Raw genomic sequence first — 22199 nt, 5'->3', positions numbered from 1 at the left:
AGGTGTGAAGACTCCTTATATCATGATTTTCATCCTGGTTCTAGCCTAACACAGAGTCCTTTCCCTTAAAGGCCAATAGTAACAATGTGGTGTAATGGGAGAAGAGAGAGCAGGAGAAGAGGAGAGGAGACTGAATTAGGTGACAAGTCACATTTGCCACTACAGGAGTAACTTACTTCTGCCCAGTAGTGCATACCTGTAAGAACTTGTGCCTGAAGGACAGAGGAGAGCTGTGGTCACTGTAGGAAACATGGCATTTTGGGAAAACTACAGCTTCCAAAAGAGTAGGTTGAAATTAGCAGAATGAAGTTTGCATTGATAGGAAAGGGGATAATTTGTGAGCTGAAGAGACGTTTTGGGTTTGTTTGCGTTGTGTTTTTTTGGTTTGTTTTTTTTTTAGGCTTAGTCTTAAAGGTTTTCCCACCATTAAAAATGGATATCTGTTCTATAATCTTTAGGGAAGCAAAACATTTTAAACAAATGCTTTTGGCAGTGGTAGCTACTGAAATAGTAACCAAGATGGAATTGTGGAATTACAGTTCTGGACAGAAGAGGCCTCCAGGAGAGAGCCAGACTTGAAAAATAACATTTTATGTGAGTGCACTTGCAAGCTATGTTAAATATGGTTTGTTATAGGGACCCAGTGAAAAGGAAACATAGGGATGGGTAGTGTTTTTTGCATTTAATTGTTTCACTCAGTGTTATTTTTTAAAGTACTTACTGAAGGCTTGATGTAGTTGAGTGCATATGGAAGATGGTTAAGTGGCCACAGTTGTAGGAACCAGGAATGATGAAGAAGGCCTCAATAATATACTTCTGTACATGTGTAGATAGTCAGTGTTTTATTTTTCTTAATCACCTCCCACATCCATGTATGTACAAAACCAGTCTTGGCTAGTCTTGTTTCTGTTTAAAGTGCTTCCAGGGGGAAAAATGTTTAATTTAAAATATTACAGGATTTTTGTTATTTCAAGTATGTATAGTTTCCCATTTATGCTTTTCTTGTCTCTTGGACTTGCAGAGTATTTCAGATGGGTTACTATTCTGCAGTCTGAGAGTGTGCCTCTCTTGCTGCTTACTGTATATATGGTAGAAGTTAAACAGAGCACCATTGTGCATGCATCTGTAATGTTGGCATAGTTGATAAATACTGCAGAAGATGCACCATTGTTTACATAGATGTCTTTTAGTCAAGCTGTTAAACTTTCAAGAATTAACATTCAGAATGAGAACACATATTCTCAAGATTCCTTTGGTACTGTCGTTCAGTAACTTTAGCACTCCTAAGGTGCTAGCCTACTTCCTCCTCTTTGCTGTAGGCATTCAGGGTCTGCTATGGACAGCATTCTTCTGTGTGAATTCTATGGGTGCCAGACTTAAAAGCTAGGCTATGTTCTCAGGTGGCAGTGCAATATAACTTAGAGGAAAAAATGTGGACTAAAGTTTGTAAATCTCTTCATGAGAAGAGAATATCTTCAGTCTCTTTGCTAGCAATTGTGACCCCAGTTGGTCAAAATTGTTTTCATTTCTTCTTTCTGCTGCTTCATTTCTTCTTCTTGCTGCCTTTTTTTTTTTTTTTCACTGCAGCAAGCCTTCATAGCTGAAAGTGAGTTAAATTTACTGCAAAGCTGTCTGCAAAATCTAGTCACTCTAAACTATTTCTGGCAGAAGAGTAATGGTTACAAATTTTTGTTTAGCTCAACTCACACTTCTGACAGCTAATACAGAATGGACAACTGAATGTAAATGAATGCTTTACTATAAATGAATATTGCTGCTACTATCCATTGCTGGCACAAGAACAGAAAACAGAAGAACTTGCCCTTTTACATCTTGAGTATGAGACTTAGTGACTGGACATAATTCACTCATCAGTAGTAACTATGCTACACTTAGCTGTGTTGAGCTAGCTTTTTTTCTCCCAGCTGAAGATTAGGATAAACCTAAATCTGTGAGTCAGGGTCTGTAGAGATAAAGGCTGAAATTACCACACCATTATAATTTTCCTGTTTCTTAGGATTGTTTCCATTCTCTCTCCAAAGCAGTAACGATGATAATTTAAAACCATATGCAGTCCACCAGCTGTTAGTGAACTGCTCTCCTCACTTTGTACTGTTAAGGTACTGGAATTTGTTATTAATGACCTCAGGTCTTAATGTGAGTGGGGAGCAGAAAACTTAAGATGAATCAGGGAATGTTTGCACATGAGGTATAGTTGGTCTTGAGAAGAGCAGGTGCAAACCTCTTCAAATAGACTGGTACAGTACAAAGTCAGTGCGATCATTTGACAACAGGTGATGAAATAACTAGTTGAACAGTACCATACTTGTCCAGAAAATCTTTATTGTAGTGTTCCATGAATGGCTATCAAAAGGGTTTGCCTTCAGCAATGACTTCTGTTTCTCTTCATTATGAAACTAACTCTGTAATACAGCCTCTTGATTTCTCCAGCTATAATTACACTTTCTCTTTTCAGCCAAAACAGAGTGGAATATGAAAAGAGGGTTCGAGCACAAGCCAAGAAGTTTGCACCATCATAAGCATTTGTCACACAGCATCTTAAAAAGGAAGGGATTGGTTTGGCAAGAACTTGTTTACAAAACTTTTGCAAAATGTAATGTTGCTATGTACAATTAATATCCACATAAGGGGAGGGGGTTGTATGTGTGCCATTTTCCATATTTGCCAGTTGTATACAGTTCTAAATTTGCTGAATTGCCCCCAGTTTTTTCATACAGGGTCTCTTCCTTCAGTCTTTTGTATTTTTGATTGTTATGTAAAACTTGCTTTTATTTTAATATTGATGTCAGTATTTCAACTGCTGTAAAATTATAAACTTTTATACTTCTACAAATTCACTAGTATCTCTAGTTACTTTGCTATCTGATGCAGGCATGCTTTAAAATGTTAGAACTATATTTAGCCTCTGGCTGTATGAAAAAAAATCATGCCCTCCACCCCCTTCCCTCCCTGAATTTGTTTTTTCTATCTTTCAGAAACTAGGTTGTTATTGCTTAAGAGCCTCTGAGATCCAAAGTTAGCCAGCATCCTTATTCTGCATCACTTTCTTTGTGTTTATATGACATTCTGTCTGTGTTGCTGTTTAGAGTAAATAAACTGTTTATATAAAGGGCTTTGTTTCATTTATCTTCATTAAAATTATTAAAAGGCTGCCATTTAAACGGCTCTGAATACAATTCAGTGCAAGTTCTGTTCAAGGCATGTGATGCTGCGTTCGCCTTTAGTTTAGATGTTGCCTTCATTTGTTTTGCCTATCCGTGACCCGGAGCGCGTATGCGGCTCGTCCTCGGACCATGTATGGTAAACGCAGCAAGTCAATTCTGATCAGTTCTTCAAGCAGAGATCAACTGCTTACTGTGTATAATGGGATCAGCATACTGGTGTGACCATGTTAATATAAAATTGTGAGCTTTAGACTGATACGAACAACAATAGAAGTTGTCCAAGGAATGCTGAGGATTTTTAATGGAGCCTGTTTATCAGAAACAATTTCTTGCCTCTTTCCATATATTAATGCATACAGCTTATAAGGGAAAGCATGTGCCCTGTGCAATTACAGTTTCCTTCTGTAAAGGAAATCTGTTAAATTATGTAAGTTGTTTTCATGTATGTCAAGCTGATACACCCTCCATTAAACTTTCACTGCTTTTTAAATTATATTTTTAAGTCAAAATTATTCTGCAAAACAAAAAAAACGTGGAAAGCTTTGTTCCATCCGAGCTTGGCTTCTTCAGTGAGTTTATGAAAAAGAAGGCCTACAGCTCAGCACTTAAGTTAATTACACAGCTCTGTTCCCAGATGTATTTTGCTTGTCTGCATTTGATCACTACAGCTTTATAATATAAAAGTATTCCCCCAAATTGGAATAGCTGACATGTTGTCCTAGTTTAGGGCAAATTTGGGAGAAAAACCTCTGGAAGCCCCCAGAAAACAAACCCCCGCTCCCCCTCCCCACCCACTGGGTTCGGGAAGAATTTTCTTGGGCAGAAGTGGAACAGAATCTGTTTATTTAACAAACAAAACACTCCCCAGCACAAAAAAAATTAACACCACCAGATGACAACAAAACTCACCACTCTGAAGAGATGACAAATCCAGAAAGTCTCTCTTGGGAATGATCGCCCGGGTCTGGGCACTAGGCATTGCTCTCCTGCACTGGGGATGGCTGCTGCAGATCACAGAGCGCAGGCTCTCGGTGTTCCTCGGTGTTTCCCAGGTCCCAGTCCGGAGCAGGTTGGAATGACATTCAGGAAAGGGAAAGGAAAAAAAAACAGTCCAGGGAAAAAATTGGACTGCTTAGCTAAACTATCTAGGAACCAAAGGCAGAAGCAAGCAAGTGAAAACCAGCAAGCAAAGCAAAAGCAAGCCAGCCAGCACTAGCCTCTTCTAGACAACAGACCATGGTGGGAGGTGAACCAGCTGATAACAAGACAAAACAAACCTTCACTTTCAGAGTCAGTTCTGAAAGCACAGAACATAGTATCAAATATAAACAGAACACACGACTGGGGATACCAGCATCATAATGTCACCCCATGATACATGTTCACACGGTTTTTAGGCTTTGAAAAGTTACGTTGAATTGCTTTCTTATCACTGTGTAAGAAATCCTTGCTAAAGCAGCACATTTGAGACAGATTTCATATGGGTGGGCAGGTTATTGAGAAAACCAAATCAAAGGGAAAGTCTCCTTGTAGAATTAATTCACTTGTGCTTCTTGTTTTTAAAAGGGAAATTGAGTATTGGTACCACCCAAACTGCTGCTGTTACTCCCAGCTCTAGCTCCAGTAGCACTAGTATTTAATCCCTCTAAGTAGTAGAGGGACAATAGGAGAAAGTCCTGTGATGTGAAGAACTTTGGTTTGTGAAGGTGAGTCTACGAATTGTCCTTAGTATTGCCAATATTACTGAAGGATCACTAAAGTTTAGGTTTCAGTTGGGTGCTTGAAACTCCAAAGAGTACTGTATTTAAATGTATAGAAAACAACTGGTAACAGCTCATTTTCACTATACAAACAGGCAGGCATAGGGAAAAGTAACCTAAGATATTAGTGCTGGTGTGAGTGTTACAAAGCTTTAAGGACCAGACAATGTGTATTTCTTACTTGGTACAGTGCCACTTGGAGTGATAAAAATACACAGAGATAGCACTGATAAACCTGTGATGTGAAATTTCACAGTACAGTTCTGAATATGAAGTGCCAAAAACACTGTGTTGTTGCTTAGGACTTTATCTGGGTAAATAAAATGAGCAATTAAAGTAACCGAAAAGGCATACTGAAATGTTAAAGCAATTCCAAGAAGCATTTTTTCCTTTCAGGCTTAGCTCAGTTTATTCTAAATAGATGAAGTAGTTGAAATACATATGGCAGGTTCAAGACTGCAAAAAGTCAGAGACTCCCTATGTGGTAGGTACCATGAACAGGGCAATAGCTTAGTCATGTTCTCCTGCTGAAATATAGACCAGAAGTTAAGAAAGTTTACCTAATATACTATTAGTTAAAAATAATCCCCTATAAACAACTTTCCAGACAGATTGATTGGAATACTGTGTTATTTTTTAACTTGTAACTAAGCTTCAAACTCCTTACAAAATAATGTTCCATACTTACCTAAAAATTAAATAACCTAGAGCCCTCATGCATAAAATACCTACAAACCTGCAGAGAGACAGAGGTTTGCTAAGCACCAAACAGGTGAACAAGACACACTCAAGTATTCACAAGAAAACTTCTTTATACAAGGTGTTACAAATCTTTGGGATAGTTGGGGATTTTTATTTCTTCTGGACTGCTCTCATCATTGTTTTCACTGCTTTCAGTGGCGTCATCTGGACTGCTCACGCTGTCCTCCTCAGAGTCTTCCTTCCTTTGTGCTAGACTGGAAACATTTTTCAACATTATAAAAGCAAAATAACTTACAGTAAGTAAAACTATTATTTAAACTTAAATTAAATTCCATTACCGTGAGGAATTGACTGGCCTGTTGGGATTAGAAAATTCTTTTTCTAAGTCAACATCAAATGGATCTGGAAAAAGAAGGAAAAACTGCAGAAGATGAAAAAAGCATTTTCATAATGGTCTTCCTTCATTTTCATAGATTAATGGCAGGGAGGGAAAGGCACAGAAAGGCTAGTTCATATATCTTAGAAGTTGGCCATAGTTGTTTGAGGAGAAACTGGGGGAGATGAGAAAATAACTGAAGTCCTGCCTGCCCAGTCTAGGCTTTTCACTCTTCCCTCACCCCCTGCAAGGGGTTCTGTAGCTCTTTAGAGGTGGTCAGATTGTATAAGTAGGTTTCTAAGGCTTTGGGTAAGACAACATGGATTAAGTTCTAAAACAGTTATCTAGTTAGCTGATGTCTACTGAGAAGTGAATTACAGCCGTCCAGGTTTAGCTCTTGCTGAGTAAGGGTAGGGCTGGGCTTACTTTGGCTGAAGTAGCTGGGAAGAACTATGAGAAAAGTCAAACAAATCTTGGTTCTGCAGTTCAACCAGAAAATACATAGGAATGTAGGTGGAAGTGTGCTGTAAGTGGCATAGCTGTGTTGCCTCTTAAGAGCTGTCTTCAGTTTAATCTAACTAGTTAGGCTTCCACCAAGAGGATGGTTTAATTCAGTATCATGGCAAAGAGATAAAGGTTTAGAGCAAGTGAAGGCTATTGACCATCTTCTTACAGTATGAGCACCTTGCCTATTTTAAGGGCTTAATCATAATGAAAGGAAAATGTTAATTAGGATAATCCCTTTTCATATGTTCTTGATTATTTGCCTTTCTTTGCGCTGTCTTGAATGAGACCAAGCACTCACTGGCGAATACAGCCTGAAATACTGGGATTGCAATAAAATACTGGAAGACTTTGGAAATAAACTACTTGTACTTATTATAAATCATTTTAGTTATCTTTATAGATCTGATTTTAAAAATCTTGATTGAGGATTATATAAATATGTCTATTAAAGGTCCTTCTTAGATTTTTGTATAACTAACCTACTGTCTGACTGTATGCCTATATTTCTCTCATAGTTCCTTCTCAGTTACTAGTCTTTTTACTCATACTCTGCTTTTAACATCTGTATAAAAAACAAGGAAGTATCGTATTTTCTTATTGCTCCCATGTTTTTCAATTTGGTTAGCCGAATAAGGGTAACTGCTTTATGATTCAGCTGTGAATACTCTATGCATTAAATTGCTTTAGTTATTTTCACCCTATTTGAGTTGAAAAAAATGGGCAAACAGGTACACTTAGCATAGTATAAAGACAGAACACGTATCAGCAAAGCACTTACTTTCCACCTTTCTAATATTTTTATGAGATTTAATGCAAAGACTGTGAAGAAACTAGTTACAAAAAGGGCATGTGTAGTGTTTCTCTGTTTTTCTCTTACCTACTTCTTCGTCTTTTTTTTCTTGGACGTGGGCTAAAAAGTCCTTCTCAATGATTAGCATGTCATCCTGGCAATGACAGGCTGCATATTTTTCCAAGAGATTTTTGTTCAGGTCAATAAATGCCTTACCCCATTTAAATTTCCTTAGAAGAATGGTGGCTAGATCTGGGAATCCTGAAACAGAAAATATATTATCAGTTTTCTTCTTTACTCTGAGATTTCACTCGGCTTACGTGTTTCTAGTTCAGTATGTGCATTTATGTCAATACAAGATAAAAATGTTTTGCCAGTGTTTCTTTCAGTGTTCAAGGATTAAAACTTTTGGAAAGACTACAGATATTTTCAAATTTCAGTTTAACTTGAAACGGAATTGAATCCAAGAACTGAATCCAAGAGTAGTTCATAGCCTTCTAGAGAGTGCTACATAAAAGTATTTTGTACAGGCAATGAATGATTCAAGCTCTAGGTCCCACAGCCCTTCAGTACAAGGCCAGTTGTACGTACAGTATTTTCAGAAGATAAGATCTGTCTGCAGTATGGTAGAGCATTTCTCTTATCAAAGTTCTGTGATGAGAACAAAACATCACAAGAGGGGGCAATTTCTTTTGTTCTTACCCAGACCTCAACCTATCAACAGCCAGCTGCTACCTCTCATTAAGGCAAACTTGCCTAGGGATTAATGTTCCATCTTTTTTTTTTTTTTTTTTTTTTTTTTTTTTTAACAGGTTTTCTAACGTTACACACCATCCAGACAAAATGAGGATTATCAGTTTGTGTCCTGTCTAGTAGCTGACAGGAATACTCGACAGATATCTCAGTGTGACTGGTAACATGCACTTGGAAGAAGGCTAGACAATCTGATCCCAAAGTCAAAGTGATGACCCATTACTGACAGCATTACAGTTTGTCAGAAACCATCTCTTCTGATTTATTAAGGATGTAGCAATTGCTAGCACCATATTTCACATCAGATAAACTGAACCTACCAACAATGCAAAACGCTGCAGCAAAAGCTTCCACACAGGACAGCTTGCACGGCCGACCGTAGTTTACAGGATTTGCAGCCACCAAGTAAGGCAGCAACCGCAGATGACTCCCCCTCATTCTCTTAAAGGGAGTTTCTTCTAATTTGGCCCATGAGCAATCTATGACTGCAATTCCACTCTGAGCAATGACATGCCTGAAAAAAAGGAACGCCACTGTATTTGAAAAATTACCACCATTATACTGATAAAGTGAGAATTCCAACTGCTGCTTTATATTGGCAACAAACTTGCATATGTCAACCTGCTTTTGTCAATCAAAACCCATATAATTTCCAATAACCTATAACAGGGACGCAATGAGAAGGAACAGTAGCATGGTTTTCCTCCAAACATGCAAATAGCAAAAACAGGTTTACTCGTGTGTTTCAAAATGAAATGTGAATAATTCTAGGTTTAAAAATGTGACAAAAGTGTGGTTAATAGTAATGTTCACACCTTCAACTACACCGAAGTTCTGATTTAGGTTCTCTGCTAGGTTCTCTCTGCTTCTAGAGACAAATCTTTTCTCTGAGTAAGTATATAAAATTTTATAAAATTTCTGGAGGCACATTTGAAGAAAATTCTCATTTTCCGCAAAAAGTTTTCTGGTTAACAGCAACTTCGGTTGTCTAATCGAAGAACTTAAATATAAAAAACACAGTAGCTATAAGGCTGTGCTCGGAAGAAATTAACCTACAGGATGTGCACTTTCATTTTTCATTGGGATCTACAGATGCTTTCCTTATCTGACACTAGCTGTGTAAAAATGTTAAGCTGACTTGATAAAACGACTCTGTCTCATGTTCATGCATCAGTGTAACGCAATAAGAAGGTCAATTTTACTCCATATGAGTTTCAGCCATGTATCAGTGGTTAAAACGCTCTCTCTAATACAGCATCAGGACGGTATTTGAACCAAGGGCTCTCCCTCACAGTCTGCACCTCCCGCACTTCCCTCGCCGCCCCAGTTTTGCGAACAGGCATCGAGCCCCCACCTGTCAGCCGGAGAGATGTACTCCGTGGCCAGCGGACTCAGGACGACGCCCGGGAATCTCTGGCGGAGGCGCAGGGTTCGCAGCAACCCCTTCCGGGCTAATTTTCTCCCGGTGCATTTCTTGGGATCGCAGTGTCCGAGCTCCCACATGGCAAGGGGGCAGGGGAACTTGTCCTCCCGAGCGCCCCCATCCGCGGCCCTCTCGCCGTCCAGGCAAGCTGAAATCAGCAGGCGTGCATCAGTGCCCAGCGGAGACGGGCACGGCTCGGCAGGACCCCCCTTCCCTTGCCCGCGTCCCGCGGCGCCTCACGCACCTGCCAGCGCGGCCTCCGCTTCCGCCGCGAAAGTCTCGAGGCTCCGAGTCCCGCGCCGGCCCGCGCGCCGGCCGCGCTCCATGGCCGCGCTCGGCCGAGACCCCGCCCCGCGGCGCCGCGCGCTTCCGCTTCCCGCGGCGCCGGCCATGGCGGCGCGGGCGCTGCTTGTGGCGCTGGGCGCGGCGCTGGGTGCGTGCTGGGGGCCGCGGCGCGGGCGGGCGCGCCGGCGCTTGGTCCGTCCGCCGCGCCCAACTGCTCTCTCCTAGCAGGTCTCTTCGCCTCGGCGGGGAAAATGAAGATCGTGGAGGAGCCGAATACATTCGGGTACGTGGCCGACTGCTCACCGTGTCGTCCCGCGATCCATCTGCACTCGGCGAGTTCGGGTCCGTCTGCCGTTGTGCCTGCTCCAGCCCTTTTCTTCCAACGGGGATGGGGCGCCGGGCCGGGCCGCTGCCGCAGACCCCGCTGTTGGCCCGCGGGCAGCGGCCGTCAGTGTTGAGATACACAGGTAGGGGAGGATGTATGGACGCCCAGATGCATAACTCAGCCTTAAACGTTTAACTTTCCTTCTTTTGAAAGGTTGAATAACCCATTCTTGCCTCAAACAAATAGGCTGCAGCCAAAGATGTCTCCGTCTGCAGTATCAGGTATATGCAACCGTTACTTCTTTTTTCTTTTTTTTTTTTTTTTACTACAGTTTTCATCACTTAGCAACAGTTGTTTGCAGTGCAAATAGTCTATTTCGACTTTATGCGTGCAAACCGAATTTTGCATGTGGTTTTATAAGCATCGTGGAAAATAAGCATGGGCAAATATATTTAATTTCATCAAAACCTATATTAACTTCACTGGTGGCTCCAGGTCCCGGTGCTGTTAATACTGTTTTTGTGATGGGACTATCCATACATTTTATTGTGTGTTTTTCTAGCCTGTAACACATCCTTTTGTCCCACAGTAAACACTCTGTTTTTCTTGTCGAAATCCTCAGCGTCATTATCATATAAAAGTCATCCCATCATCAAGTAGTACTTAGTACCCAAAAAGAGTTTTAAAAAAAAGCCCTACAAGTAGTCTTGGAACTAGTCAGAGGGGCTCAGTTTCACACACAGCCTCCTCAGTGTTGCAACATAAATACACCCCTTAAGCAAAATGAACAGGAATGTACAAAATTCTAGGCCACCTCTAGAGGAGACCAGATAAACACTGAAGGCAAAGACTAAGCAAAAGGGAGTAACTCTTGTCTCTCTGCTAACCTTAGGCAGAAACTTAAACCTTGTTCAGATTCAAGAAAGGGATTTTGGTATGACAACATTGAATGTGATTATGCTTAATGTTTTCTGTCACATTTTATAAACTCAAGTGTATAATTCTGCATATACTGTATGTGAAATAGTTAGAAATAGGATTCATAACAGAATGCTGAACGGGAAGATGCCAAAAGTAGTAGGAAAAAAGGACAGCACACCAGAAATCTTATATTTGTTATGGGGTCTTACACGTAGCCAAAAATTGGGAATGTATATAGAACACAAACCTAGGGCATGGAACCCTGCCTTGCACAATTATTTCTTTAGCATGGAAACTGTACTTGTTCTTTTTTTCTACAAAACAGTTGAGGTAATAGTTCTGGCAGTTTCTCTTCTACAGCATCTGCCCAGGAAAGGGAGATGTGAGTTTAATGCATTCCTTATAGATACATTCACATTTGCTGTTTTTCATTTGTGGGGAGAGCATCCTAATCACTGAGGCACAGATTTCATGTAATAGAGGAGCAAACCCTTGGGCCAAGCCCATCTCTAGAAAGAAATGTAAGATCATGCAGTCAGAAGAACACTTGGGGAAAAAGCACCTGCCTGTATCCCAGTATTCCTGTATCCCAGTGGTTAAAGCATTCTGCAGGGCGTTATTCTGGTAGTCTGACCATTGTTTAGAGGATTGTTTGTCTAGATACTTGGAACAAGTATCCATGCAATCCTGACAGTGGGGAATTATAATCTAGGATGGGATTTTAATTTATGTGCTTTGTAATCTCTTTCCTTCTTTCCTCATAAATACTTAGTAATTCCAAGGTAAATTTCCTTATACAAGAGATACTGAAATACTCCTTAAGCATGTAGTTCAGAACTTTCACCCTCTTTTTAATGACAAGTTACCTGTCTTGGATTTCTTTGATAGCAAGCCTTGTAGTCAACACTAAAAGAATATAACAACTGCTGACCTGTCTGACAGCAGAAGTTTTATCTTGTTAAATACTGCCTGGATCAGACCACGAAGGCAAATGGCAAAAAAGAATATCCAGTTTGAGAATCTCAGTGAAACTTAAATATGCAGCACTGTCAACATTTTGAACAAATGAGCTTTACTAGTATAAACTTGCAGAGTTTGGATGAATTTGGAGACAGACAGCTGCCAAGCAAGAGTTTCAGTGATTCCAATGTTAGATTTTGGCAGGATCTGCACTGATGATTCCTTTTATAGACCTGACCTCCAAATGTTTATTTTTACACAGGTTTCTCATTTTCGTTGTCAAATCAGGCTTATCTATTTCACTGGGTAGTGAGAATGAAAAATGTTCAAGATCGTGACACAATCCAGTATTAGTGCTAGAGGGAACTAACAGTAATTCATATAGAAGACAAAAATTTCCTTATGTAAAGCAGAAAATTTAATTTATCACATACTCCTTGCACTTTTGTTACCACGGTAACTTGCTTAAATTTAACTAAAACATTATTTTTCTTTTTTGTCATGCTGTAATGTTTTTAGGCCCTGCACATCTCTTTAGGCTTGCTGGCAAGTGTTTCAGTTTTGTGGAATCCACGTAAGTAATGGATTTGGATATTTGCTTGTATACCTACTAGGAATTAACTATTTTTTTTTATTCCAATCTGAAACATTTCTTATTCTCTGTTTCTTTTCTCTCCTTTTAAGGTACAAGTATGAGTTTTGTCCTTTCCATAATGTCACTCAGCATGAGCAGACTTTTCGATGGAATGCCTATAGTGGGATTTTAGGGTGAGACATTTAGACCTTTTTATGTTGTAGCTATGTTGTCAGCAGGCCATTTCATAGATTGTAAACATGAGGCAGTTTTAAAAATAAGAATCTTCCTTTGGTCAGCTTAGGTTATGGCAGTTTCCAAGGTGTTATACATAAAAAAACCCTGTCTTGAAAATTCAGATTTTTTTGTTGTTGATAAATACTAACCAGCTATTTTAGCTGGAGCATGATTAATAACTCCTGCCAACTGCAAGTGTGATATGTTCATGTGAGAAATTCAATAATGTCTAACTACAGATATTAACATAGATTTCATGGCCATTTACTATTTGCCATATTACAAAAGGAAAAGAGTGCTTTATGCCTAATGGTTGTTAAACAATATAAAAAGTTATAAAACTCTCAGTGTAGACCCAAAAAAAAGTATCCCAAATTATTTAAAGACCCTGAATCATAATACCACCAAATCATAATAGTTAAAATAAATCTAAGTATAAACCAGACCATTGCTTTTCTACATATTTTGTATATAGATATCTCTTTATTTTCGTATGCGCAAAACAGTAGGCTGGTATGTGAGGAAACTGGTACATCACCATGGTGAGGGTATCATTTGCCTTAGGACTAGCAAAAACTACACCTAGTTTTTGTAGGTGCTCTCACCAGCACTAAAAATCCCGCAATCAAACTGAGTTGCACAGGGTACTTAGCCTAATGGAATTTGTTGTGGGATTGATCTATAAACTTTATTTTACTGGACTTAAAAACAGATTTCTACCTGCAAATGGTTTGCACACTGAAATTTGATGCAAAACTCTGCTCTCAAAAAGTGCTGTTGATGTGTCCTTTATAGCAACCTGCAAACTACACCACTGCTTCCAAGGTGTTGGCTGTAGGAGATGGAAATACTGAGACAACAGAAGTGAAGTATATATACTTAAATTGAACATGGTATAAGGGTATTTTGGTTTTCTTCCTGAGGGTTCATCCTTTTGTGTCCAGTAACTTAAAACAAAATAGTGTCCTCTTTTTTCAGAATCTGGCACGAATGGGAAATTGACAACAACACATTTGTTGGAATGTGGATGAGGGAAGGAGACTCCTGTGAAACTAAGAGCAGACAGACAAAGGTATAATAACTTAGACAATGCTAATTCAGGCAGCATGACTCTACTTACACTTGTGAGACTACAAACTGAAACATTCCTATCCTGAAGAAGTCATCATTTAAGCTGTGATAGAAAACATAAATGATGAATTCCTGTGGGGACTATGTGAATGACTGGAGGAGGAAAGCTAGAATCAGGATAAAATTTGGAGGACATTTACTTAAGTATTCTCATCGGTTACTTACACCTCTGTTTTTCTTGACAGAATGGTATAATTACTACTGAAGAAATACAGTAAAGTGTGCTTTGTAATTTGTGTCAGGCAAAATAAAGAAAAAGAGCTCTTTGTTGAATTCAAGATGCCAGACTATTAAAAACATCCAGGAAAAAGGAGGGAAAATAATTCGGCAGTTAACAATAGCATGCTGAGAAGCTAAGCATGGTGTTAGAACAAGCAGCACCAGGGACATTTCAGGAAAGACTTTGAAGTGATGGAGCCTGTCTAGAGAACGGCAGTGGAGCTGTGGAAGGGTCTGGAGCACAAGTCTAACATGTAGCACCTGTCAACCAGCATCCCCAGGTCTTTTTCCACCAGGCAGCTTTCCAGCTATTCTTGCCCAAGCCTGGAACAGTGCACAGGGTTGTTATGATCCAAGTGCATTACCCAGCACTTTACCTTGTTGAATCTCTTGCAATCAACTGCCAACATAGCTGCCATGTCATGGCCAAGGTGAAAATGTTATACTCTAATGGAGTTGCCTGCCTAACATCTTTATTTCAAATAAAAGCTGCAGAAAGAATTAATATTCTTGGATGACTTTTGATATTGTAATTGAATTTTTCACTGGCATTTCAGTTTGAAGACAGAAAATATTGGTGCTGCAAATCTAAAGATGAAAACAATTCTCTGCAGTCTGGATGTGTCTTGTATTCTTAAATTAGCACATTGGTCAGAAATAAAATTGACCAATAAAATTGTGCTTATGTTAGACGAGATTCTAAAGGTGTCCTATTCACTGTCCTTTTTCTTTTCATTCTTGCTGGAAATACGGTACTTAGTAGTCCAAGGAACAGTGGTTGGTGGGGAGGGTCACTTCCCATTAGAGAAAACAATTTTCACATTTGATAAAATAAATGGATGATGTGCTTGCTATGATGCTTTTTCTGTCGGAAAAAAATTTAAAAAGGCGCTTGAAGCTTTGACATGACAGTATGTACAGAAATGCATCTCCTTGCATTGGAACACAGCAAATAGATCATCAGTGTTAGTATTGTTTCATGTAGGTATTTTTTGCTCATCTTTGTTTTTACTGATGTTTAGGTTCATCTGGTTTGTGGAAAGAGCAATAAATTGGCTTATGTGTCTGAGCCAAGTACTTGTGTTTACTCTCTGACATTTGAGACTCCTCTTGTGTGCCATCCCCACTCACTTTTAGGTAAGATTTAAAAAATACTTTGTGGAACAGCTATCCTCAGAGTGTCCATTTTTAGGTTGAGTTAGTACCTTAATAGAAATTAGTATTAAATGTTAACATATTATATGAAGCATTTTTTTAAAATGCCAGTCATTATATACATAGGTATTTCTCAAATAATTTTTTTATTTGAGATTGTATTTTTTTTTCTTTTTGTTATTCCTAGTGTAGACGCAGTGAATTTTTTTTTTTCTTTTCTTGGAATGTAGGAATAAGCCTTGTAGTATCTGCCCATTTACTTACATTACAAAAAAGCTCCATTAGAATTACATTGAGCAAAGGAATATGAGGCCTTGGATCTTGAAGTAAGAAAAATTTGTGGTCATTCTCCAGAAATTTTAAATATGTGAAGTGCAATTTATGTGCAAGCCCACCTCTTTAAAGCAGTAGAGATGGTGTAGTGTATAGAAACATACAGTTCTTAAAACAAATATTCTTGCATTATACTAGAGGAGGAATTAACTAATGCAGGACAGTGCACCTGGTTTTACATGGTTTGACTTCCATTTTTCAGTTTATCCAACTCTGACTGAAGCACTGCAAAGGAAGTGGGATGAAGCAGAGCAGCTTCTGTACGACGAACTAATAACCGACCAGGTTTATTAATTCTTTTCAATTCTATTTGGTAAAAAAAAAAAAAAAAAAAAAAAATCCTGTCAAATAGCCAAACCTGGCTTCTGTAGTTTCTCCTTTTGGAGTAGATGCATTTATTCTGCACTTGGCAAATAGTAATTTTCATGTTCTGTAATTGCTATATGAACTGGTAATAAAGGTTGAGGATTTGGAATGGCCAGTGCAAATTACAAGCAGAGATGAGAGTTGAATAGATTGATCTATCATCTTTTGGAAATTTTCTTTTCTAGGGTTACAAAAAAATTCTGAAAGAGATTTTTGAGGAAGCGGGACTTCTAAAAGCAACAGAAGAAAATGAAGTTGAAAAACAGAGTAAGAAAAGAACTCCGGAATTTGAAACAGTGGAAAAGTGCAGTAAGGTATAGAGCGTAATATTTACAATGTGGAATTGCCACCTTTTCGCTATATGATAGTATCAGTGGGAGAGCATTATGTAAATGCCTTTGGTGTTCAGTTGAATCTCCTCATGGGGTTTTCTTTTCTGGTTTCAATATGTAACAGCCTGCATGTAGTGTGATTCGGTATCTTTATTACAGCCCCTAAGTCAAAAACAAACCAGCAAAAATGAATGCCCAGTTAGAAGATAGGGTTATGAAAGAATTGGTGTATGCGCTTGGGTTATGAACACCGTGTAGGTAGTCTTTCTGGGGAATATCAGTCTAGAGACAGGAAGGAATTACTAGTGAAGATAAATGTGTAACCAACCTCGAGAATGTTGACACTCTTAATTATCTCGGTGGATAATTACCCAGACTTGTGGAAGAATGCACTGGCTGTTGCACAAGCAAAAGGCAGAATGGCTGTGTTTATTTCTGAATGACTCTTGTGTATGCAAACAGTTCTTCTGCAACAGAGTTGGAATGGGGAAAATAGAGGTAGAAGGTGTGCTCAGCCTAAAAGAGTGCAACCTGACCGTCAGAAAAAGAGCATGGATGGGAATTCATTCATTATAATGCAAAGAAGCAGTTGCTGTTGTCTTTTTATTCGAAAAATGTAGCAAAGACAAAACACCATGTAGTAATTCATGAATATAACCCAATAAAACCATAGTTAAGCTGAATATAAATATAAATATTTTAATATAAAAATTTAATATAATAGTATATAAATATAAATATAAATATTTTAATATAAAAATCACCATTTTGATCCCACAGGAGCTGGAACAGTCATGTGACTTTTTTTTTCACTCATTAACGAAGCAGTATTTAATAATTTCTATTTCTTTTTCTGGCGTCATCATAACTTAATTGACATAAATTGGCTGGTTTGGTAAACACAGAATCTTAAATACTTATTCTTTTGCTCTATCTTTATTCATATAATCACCAAAACACAGTAAAAAATAGGGGCTTCTCTGATTTTCTCTGCAGTATGTGGCTTTGAGTCTCAAGAGAACTAAGCAACCCCTTTCTGTAAGATAACAAACTGCTGAGAGCAAGAACATGAATTACTAGGTCAAGAGCTGAGGAGTTGATAAATTTCCAGATTGCAGAATTACAATTATTATAAAATAAGTGTAGTCCTGAAGCAAATTTAAGATTTGCTCTATGATAAAATGCTAGTTCCAGGACTGATTTTAAATAGTTGCAGAAAGCATTTCTAATTTTTATTCTTGGGCTTGAAAAAAGCTGGCTCTTCTTTTGGCAACACAGACATGTATCTTTTTCTAAAATTTGCTCTGTGTTCTTGGAAGAAGCATTTTAAGTTCTTCAAGCCAATAGGTGTAACAGCTGTGCACAGAGGCATTTTTTTCTTAAAAGCTCCCAATCTAGGTATGTATTTGAAAAGTGGGAGGGCTATTTTTAATGTATTTTCTTTCTTAGGAATACAAGCAACTTTCTGAAGAAATAAAAAATCTTAGAGTTTTATTAGGTCAGCATGGTATTGCATACAAAGGAAATTCTGGTGAGTTTTTCTGGTATCATTCTTTTCCATTGTTGTCTGCTCAGAATGTGAATACCCCAATGCTGTTTTCAGTTACAGTAACAGTTAAACAATCTGGCATATATGGAGGTAAAAATCAGTAGACAAAATTTTTAATAAATACTTAGGTTTTGAGTGCTGTGCACAAGGACTTACTTTGTCCTCAAAAAATCTGTTGATGACTTGAAATTCTAGCATTATAGAAGATTTTTGACTGCTGTTGTAACTGAAGTTTGTCTCCAGTCCTTAAGGTGACAATTTAAAAGGAAATTTATATTACATCAATAATAGCACAAATGTGTCTGTTAAGTAACTCCACTTTGTATTTTAACCACAAGGCCTGATTTCTTTCATAACACTTGAAGTTTTCTCTGTATGTTTTTGTATTGCTTTTTCCCTTTTTCAAGTTGCCTGTTTCTTTCTTGCCTCTCTTTGATTTCTGTTAGGTAAGTACCATATACCACATGCAGTTTTTAGCAGGAAAGACTAGTGCTGGCTGTGAAGGGCCACAGTTTATCTGGATTCATTCCAGACAAGTTGTTTTTTCTTTTTTTTTTTTTTTTTCTGAGAGGTTTGTAGTTTGGTTTTCTGTTTGTTTGTTTGTTTTCCCTCATTCCAGACCATGATGGCCTTTATTACATGTACTATTTGTCAAAGGAGAATTTAATGTCCGGGAACACATGTATATACATAAAAACATATATTTATGTATGTACATATACACATATACATTTCTTTTACAGACTGTATGTTCAGAATTGGCACTTCAACAAAACAAAGAACCTTTGAGCTAATTAAATTAGCTTAAAATTAGTGATACACTTAATTTTTTTCTTTTTGCTTTGAGAAACTTTTCTAGGAAAAAACTCATATAAAAATTTTGTAGAACATATTATCTGCACATTTAAACTATTAACGATGTATTTTGCATATTATATTCTGCCTGTTTGGTAGTTTATTATTGCAGTAATTCTTTTAATTATTGCAGATTAGCACTCTGCAATTAAAAACAGAATTCAGTTTACTGTAGATGACTTATTTCAAAATTATTTAGTGAATTCTTTGACAAAAATGTTTTGACATTTAAAAGCCAAAATAAGTGATGTCATATTAAAAAACTAAATTTTACAGCTGGAAATACCAGTGTTGAGTATGTAAGTCATCAACTGGCAACTGCAGTGGCATCAGTTCTTACTGGGTCAAAGGATGATGAGCACCTGCATGGCAATACAGGAATTTGGAACTACACTCTCTGAAGAAACTTGGGTGGTACAGAATGTAAATTAAACTGAACATGTATTATACCACAAAGATGATTTACTTTCTTGTGAGTATTCTTGACTTTGTTTCAATTTCTGCCCTAAAGCAAACCCAATGTAGTAGAGTGAGGACACACTATTATGAGAATAGTTTGCTAGTTTCTGAAACATTTGTAACACTTTTTTGCTAAGACCAGTATTTGGCACGAACTTATAGATTCTGCGTGCCTAGTCCCAGCTTTTGCTATTTTTATTGATCAAGTGTGGTAGAAACTGGAGTGAATACAAACCAGCTCAAGACCAGTGCTGCAAGGTATTTTTAAGAAAGGTACTAAATACAGTGTTAAGAACATGCTATTTCATGTATATGCTAAAAAGTTTTCTCGGCACACTTTAGCAGAAAAAGAAACGTTTTCGGCCACAGCAGTGCAGACCACACCACTCCACCGACTCGTGTTCAAAGGTCGATGTCGTCTTTGGCTGGCAGGTTAAATGGAAGTTGGGGTCAGAATGTGACAGAAAGGTGCAATGAAATCACTGAATTGTTACAAAAGCATAGTTGTGTTGAGGAAATACCTGGCAATTCTCTGTACCTAATACGGAATAAAATGCACTCTTCCAACACAAACTCTGGAAGGAAGCATTACTGTAGCCTTCGGTGAACGCCGAGCACGCCATCTGCGGTCGCTGTGCCGCCTCCTGTGGTGCGGTTCGCGACCCCCCGAGCCCAGGGTCCTTTCGGCCTTCCCTCACGGCGGCAGCTGCGTTGAGCCGCGGCCCCGCCCGCCGAGCCCTGGCGCTTCCGTTCCGCTCGTGTGAGGCGCGGGCTGAGGAGAGGGGCCGGCGTGAGGAGAGGGGCCGGGGTGAGGAGAGGGGCCGGGGTGAGGACGGGGACCGGGGCCGGGACGCTGCGTGAGCCCTTGGCGACGCTCACGCAGGAGTCGTTGCAGGGCAAGGCGAGCCCCTTGTCTGCCCGCGGCATGGCGGGGAATGGCACGACCGCGGAGCCCGGAGGGTGGGGGACCCGTTCCCTTCTCCGGCAGCAAGGCCAGGCCGCGGTTTTGGAGCGTTAAGCCGGTCGATAGGGAGCGACCACGAGAGGCCGTCGGAGAAGGTGCTGCCTCTTAGTGTGCTAGACCCGGGGTTGTTGCTATGGTCTGTGTTCAGAGAGAAAAGAGAGACCGACAAGCGACTGGAAGCAGTTCTCTCCGGCCAGATCGTGGACTAAGACACGGTCCACGAAAGCAATGCTCCCCTTCAGCTGCTGAAGGAGAACTGAGGACGGGAGTGCGGCTGCCGTGAGGGAGCTGACAAAAGTTTGCTGGCATTCACCTGGTTAAATAAAAGCTGTAGTGGCACTGTAATGAAAAAAACTTTGTTTTCTAGTTTTTCGGCAGCCTTATCTTGCAAGTTTGATTTCTTCATGCTGTTTTCTGTGCCGGTTTTGCCGTAGTAATTTACACTGGTAGGAAAAGTTGTCGTTTCTGGATTGTGCAGGTAGGGATGAACGGGATGTATTGCAAATCAACTTGAACTTGAAAGAAAATTTTATACAACCCATTATTTTTCTATGGATCATTTTTCTTAGCAGATTGTTGTATTAAAAAATACCTAATGCAATTGTCTATGAAATTGCTGCTTAAGGTGACTTTCATTTGACATTTTAGTAGTTACAGACTATGTTCAGTTTATATTGAAGACAACTTTAAAGGAATGATTCTTTACTATGCAATTGTGCTCTGAGTTTTTTGCTTTTGTGTGTAATTCCACTCATTAATGTAGAAAATACCTTAAAGGGTGCATGCTTTCTGACAGGCAATTCCCATTTTTTCATTGTTTTCCACTTTAAATAGAAGGGGAAAACCTTGGCAGTGCTTTCTTACGGGTTTGAATTAAGGGTCACTGCCCCTTTTTGTTGTCCTAAGGCATAAATTGAGGGGGAAGCCAGCTGTCCCTATTTTGTTTCATCACTGGAGAGATTTAAAGTGAGCAACACCCCTCTTTTCCCAATATTTTAGGGGATTAAATTAAAGGACAGGAGCCATTTATTAGCCATTGCATCAGTTTAAATGGAGGTAAATGCCTAATTTCCTTGTTTTAAGGGATTCATGTGATGGAAGCTCTGTCTTTTTCAGCATATTAAGGATTTAAAACTACATTTCAGGGCACTTCTATCTGCCCTGGAACTAAATATCTCAGACAAGGGCAAGCCAGGCCTGTAGTAAACCCTGATGCTGCCCAGGAATCTATTATTTTTCTTATTTTTATTTATAATATAGATAGCCCTAATTAGAGGTCCCAAGGAGACTTGGACCATTCATATCATTAGTATTGTTCTCCACCCTGTCATGTCCTGTCCTGTCCTGTGTCTGCACATATCTGTCCTGGAGCTGCTCTGCCCTGCTGCATAGCCTGCAATAGAACAAGTCCTTGCAGGGTAATGCAGGGTGTAGTTGGGCTCTAGATTATATTAGTAGGTTGACGTAACATGTTTGTTGCTGTTAAGTTGTCCTGCAGCTGTTTGACATTAGTCCTAACTTTCTTTCAGATTCAGATGGTCTCAATTCATAGCAGACCGCTCCATCCCCATTCAGCAGGTTTCCTTGAGAAGGTCAGTCACTGTTTGTTTTTGCAGGGGAAGCAAACACAAGTGTTATAGCACTGTTCTTTGTCCTTAGTTTTATGAAGTTATGTGGGATAGCAGCAGTCACACTGAAGTGGGTGAGGTGAGCATTGAGCAGCAGACAGAAGCAGTTGTTTTTGCTCAGTTTGCAGTTTCTGGGTAAACTCTAAGCATCCACTATTGTTTTTTTTTAGAATTTTAGGCAGTCTTCTTGCAATATGTTTCTGGTCCCAGATGTCTGAGGCCAGGTGGGTAGAAGCCTCAGGTATGGGTGGGCATACTTGTCAGGTTAGGGTGGTGGTGTTTTCACAGTATCTCAGTGTGGTATTTTTTGCTTTGTTTCTTTGCAGGTGCTGTCCACTGCCCTAGGTGTGTGAAGGAACAGAGGTGAGTGGGTGAGTCGGCATTTAGGCAGAGTGACTCATAAGTGACTG

At 39.3% G+C, this 22199-nt stretch overlaps 3 protein-coding genes across 34 annotated transcripts in view; 2 read left to right on the top strand and 1 right to left on the bottom strand.

Moving 5' to 3' along the window:
- The window catches only part of UBE2I (ubiquitin conjugating enzyme E2 I), a 9989-nt gene extending 6859 nt beyond the window's left edge, over positions 1-3130 (top strand). For all 3 annotated transcript variants that reach the window (XM_021543825.4, XM_021543826.4, XM_021543824.4), the window contains exon 7: positions 2477-3130. In XM_021543825.4, the coding sequence (XP_021399500.1) occupies positions 2477-2540 (64 nt within the window). In that variant the 3' untranslated portion in view covers positions 2541-3130. The remainder of the gene's footprint in view (positions 1-2476) is intronic.
- TSR3 (TSR3 ribosome maturation factor) lies at positions 2324-9844 on the bottom strand. Its single transcript, XM_021543823.4, has 6 exons — positions 9741-9844; positions 9428-9644; positions 8394-8587; positions 7408-7581; positions 5986-6049; positions 2324-5901 (listed from the first exon to the last, which is right to left on the bottom strand). Exons 1-6 carry the CDS (start codon positions 9820-9822, stop codon positions 5769-5771), a joined length of 864 nt encoding a protein of 287 aa, XP_021399498.1. The 5' UTR covers positions 9823-9844; the 3' UTR covers positions 2324-5768.
- Positions 9798-22199, top strand: part of GNPTG (N-acetylglucosamine-1-phosphate transferase subunit gamma) — a 26493-nt gene continuing 14091 nt past the window's right edge. For 9 of the 30 annotated variants that reach the window (XM_085591915.1, XM_085591895.1, XM_085591913.1 and 6 more), the window contains exons 1-12: positions 9806-9929; positions 10039-10248; positions 12507-12561; positions 12672-12755; positions 13777-13870; positions 15171-15285; positions 15839-15921; positions 16188-16316; positions 17784-17865; positions 19015-20005; positions 21691-21753; positions 22116-22152. In XM_085591915.1, coding sequence (XP_085448041.1) covers positions 9821-9929; positions 10039-10248; positions 12507-12561; positions 12672-12755; positions 13777-13870; positions 15171-15285; positions 15839-15921; positions 16188-16316; positions 17784-17865; positions 19015-19139 — 1086 coding nt within the window. In that variant the 5' untranslated portion in view covers positions 9806-9820 and the 3' untranslated portion in view covers positions 19140-20005; positions 21691-21753; positions 22116-22152. Of the gene's footprint in view, positions 9930-10006; positions 10249-10319; positions 10388-12506; positions 12562-12671; positions 12756-13776; positions 13871-15170; positions 15286-15838; positions 15922-16187; positions 16317-17783; positions 17866-19014; positions 20042-20092; positions 20257-21690; positions 21869-21959; positions 22014-22115; positions 22153-22199 lie in introns of all 30 variants that reach the window. The other 21 variants (XM_085591920.1, XM_085591912.1, XM_085591902.1 and 18 more) reach the window with 16 other exon arrangements.

This window comes from Lonchura striata, chromosome 14 (assembly GCF_050655825.1).
Source record: "Lonchura striata isolate lonStrDom1 chromosome 14, ASM5065582v1, whole genome shotgun sequence".
NCBI lineage: Eukaryota > Metazoa > Chordata > Aves > Passeriformes > Estrildidae > Lonchura > Lonchura striata.
Note: the sequence above shows the minus strand (reverse complement) of the source record. Positions and strands in the feature narration are given on the sequence as shown.

Coding starts and splice junctions, on each gene's coding strand:
- TSR3 (XM_021543823.4), bottom strand. CDS start 9,822: ATGGAGCGCGGCCGGCGCGCGGGCCGGCGCGGGACTCGGAGCCTCGAG. Junction 7,582..8,393: donor TGCAGCGTTTTGCATTGTTG/GTAGGTTCAGTT, acceptor TTTCTGTTTCAG/GATTCCCAGATCTAGCCACC. Junction 6,050..7,407: donor AAAAAAAGACGAAGAAGTAG/GTAAGAGAAAAA, acceptor TTCTTTTTCCAG/ATCCATTTGATGTTGACTTA.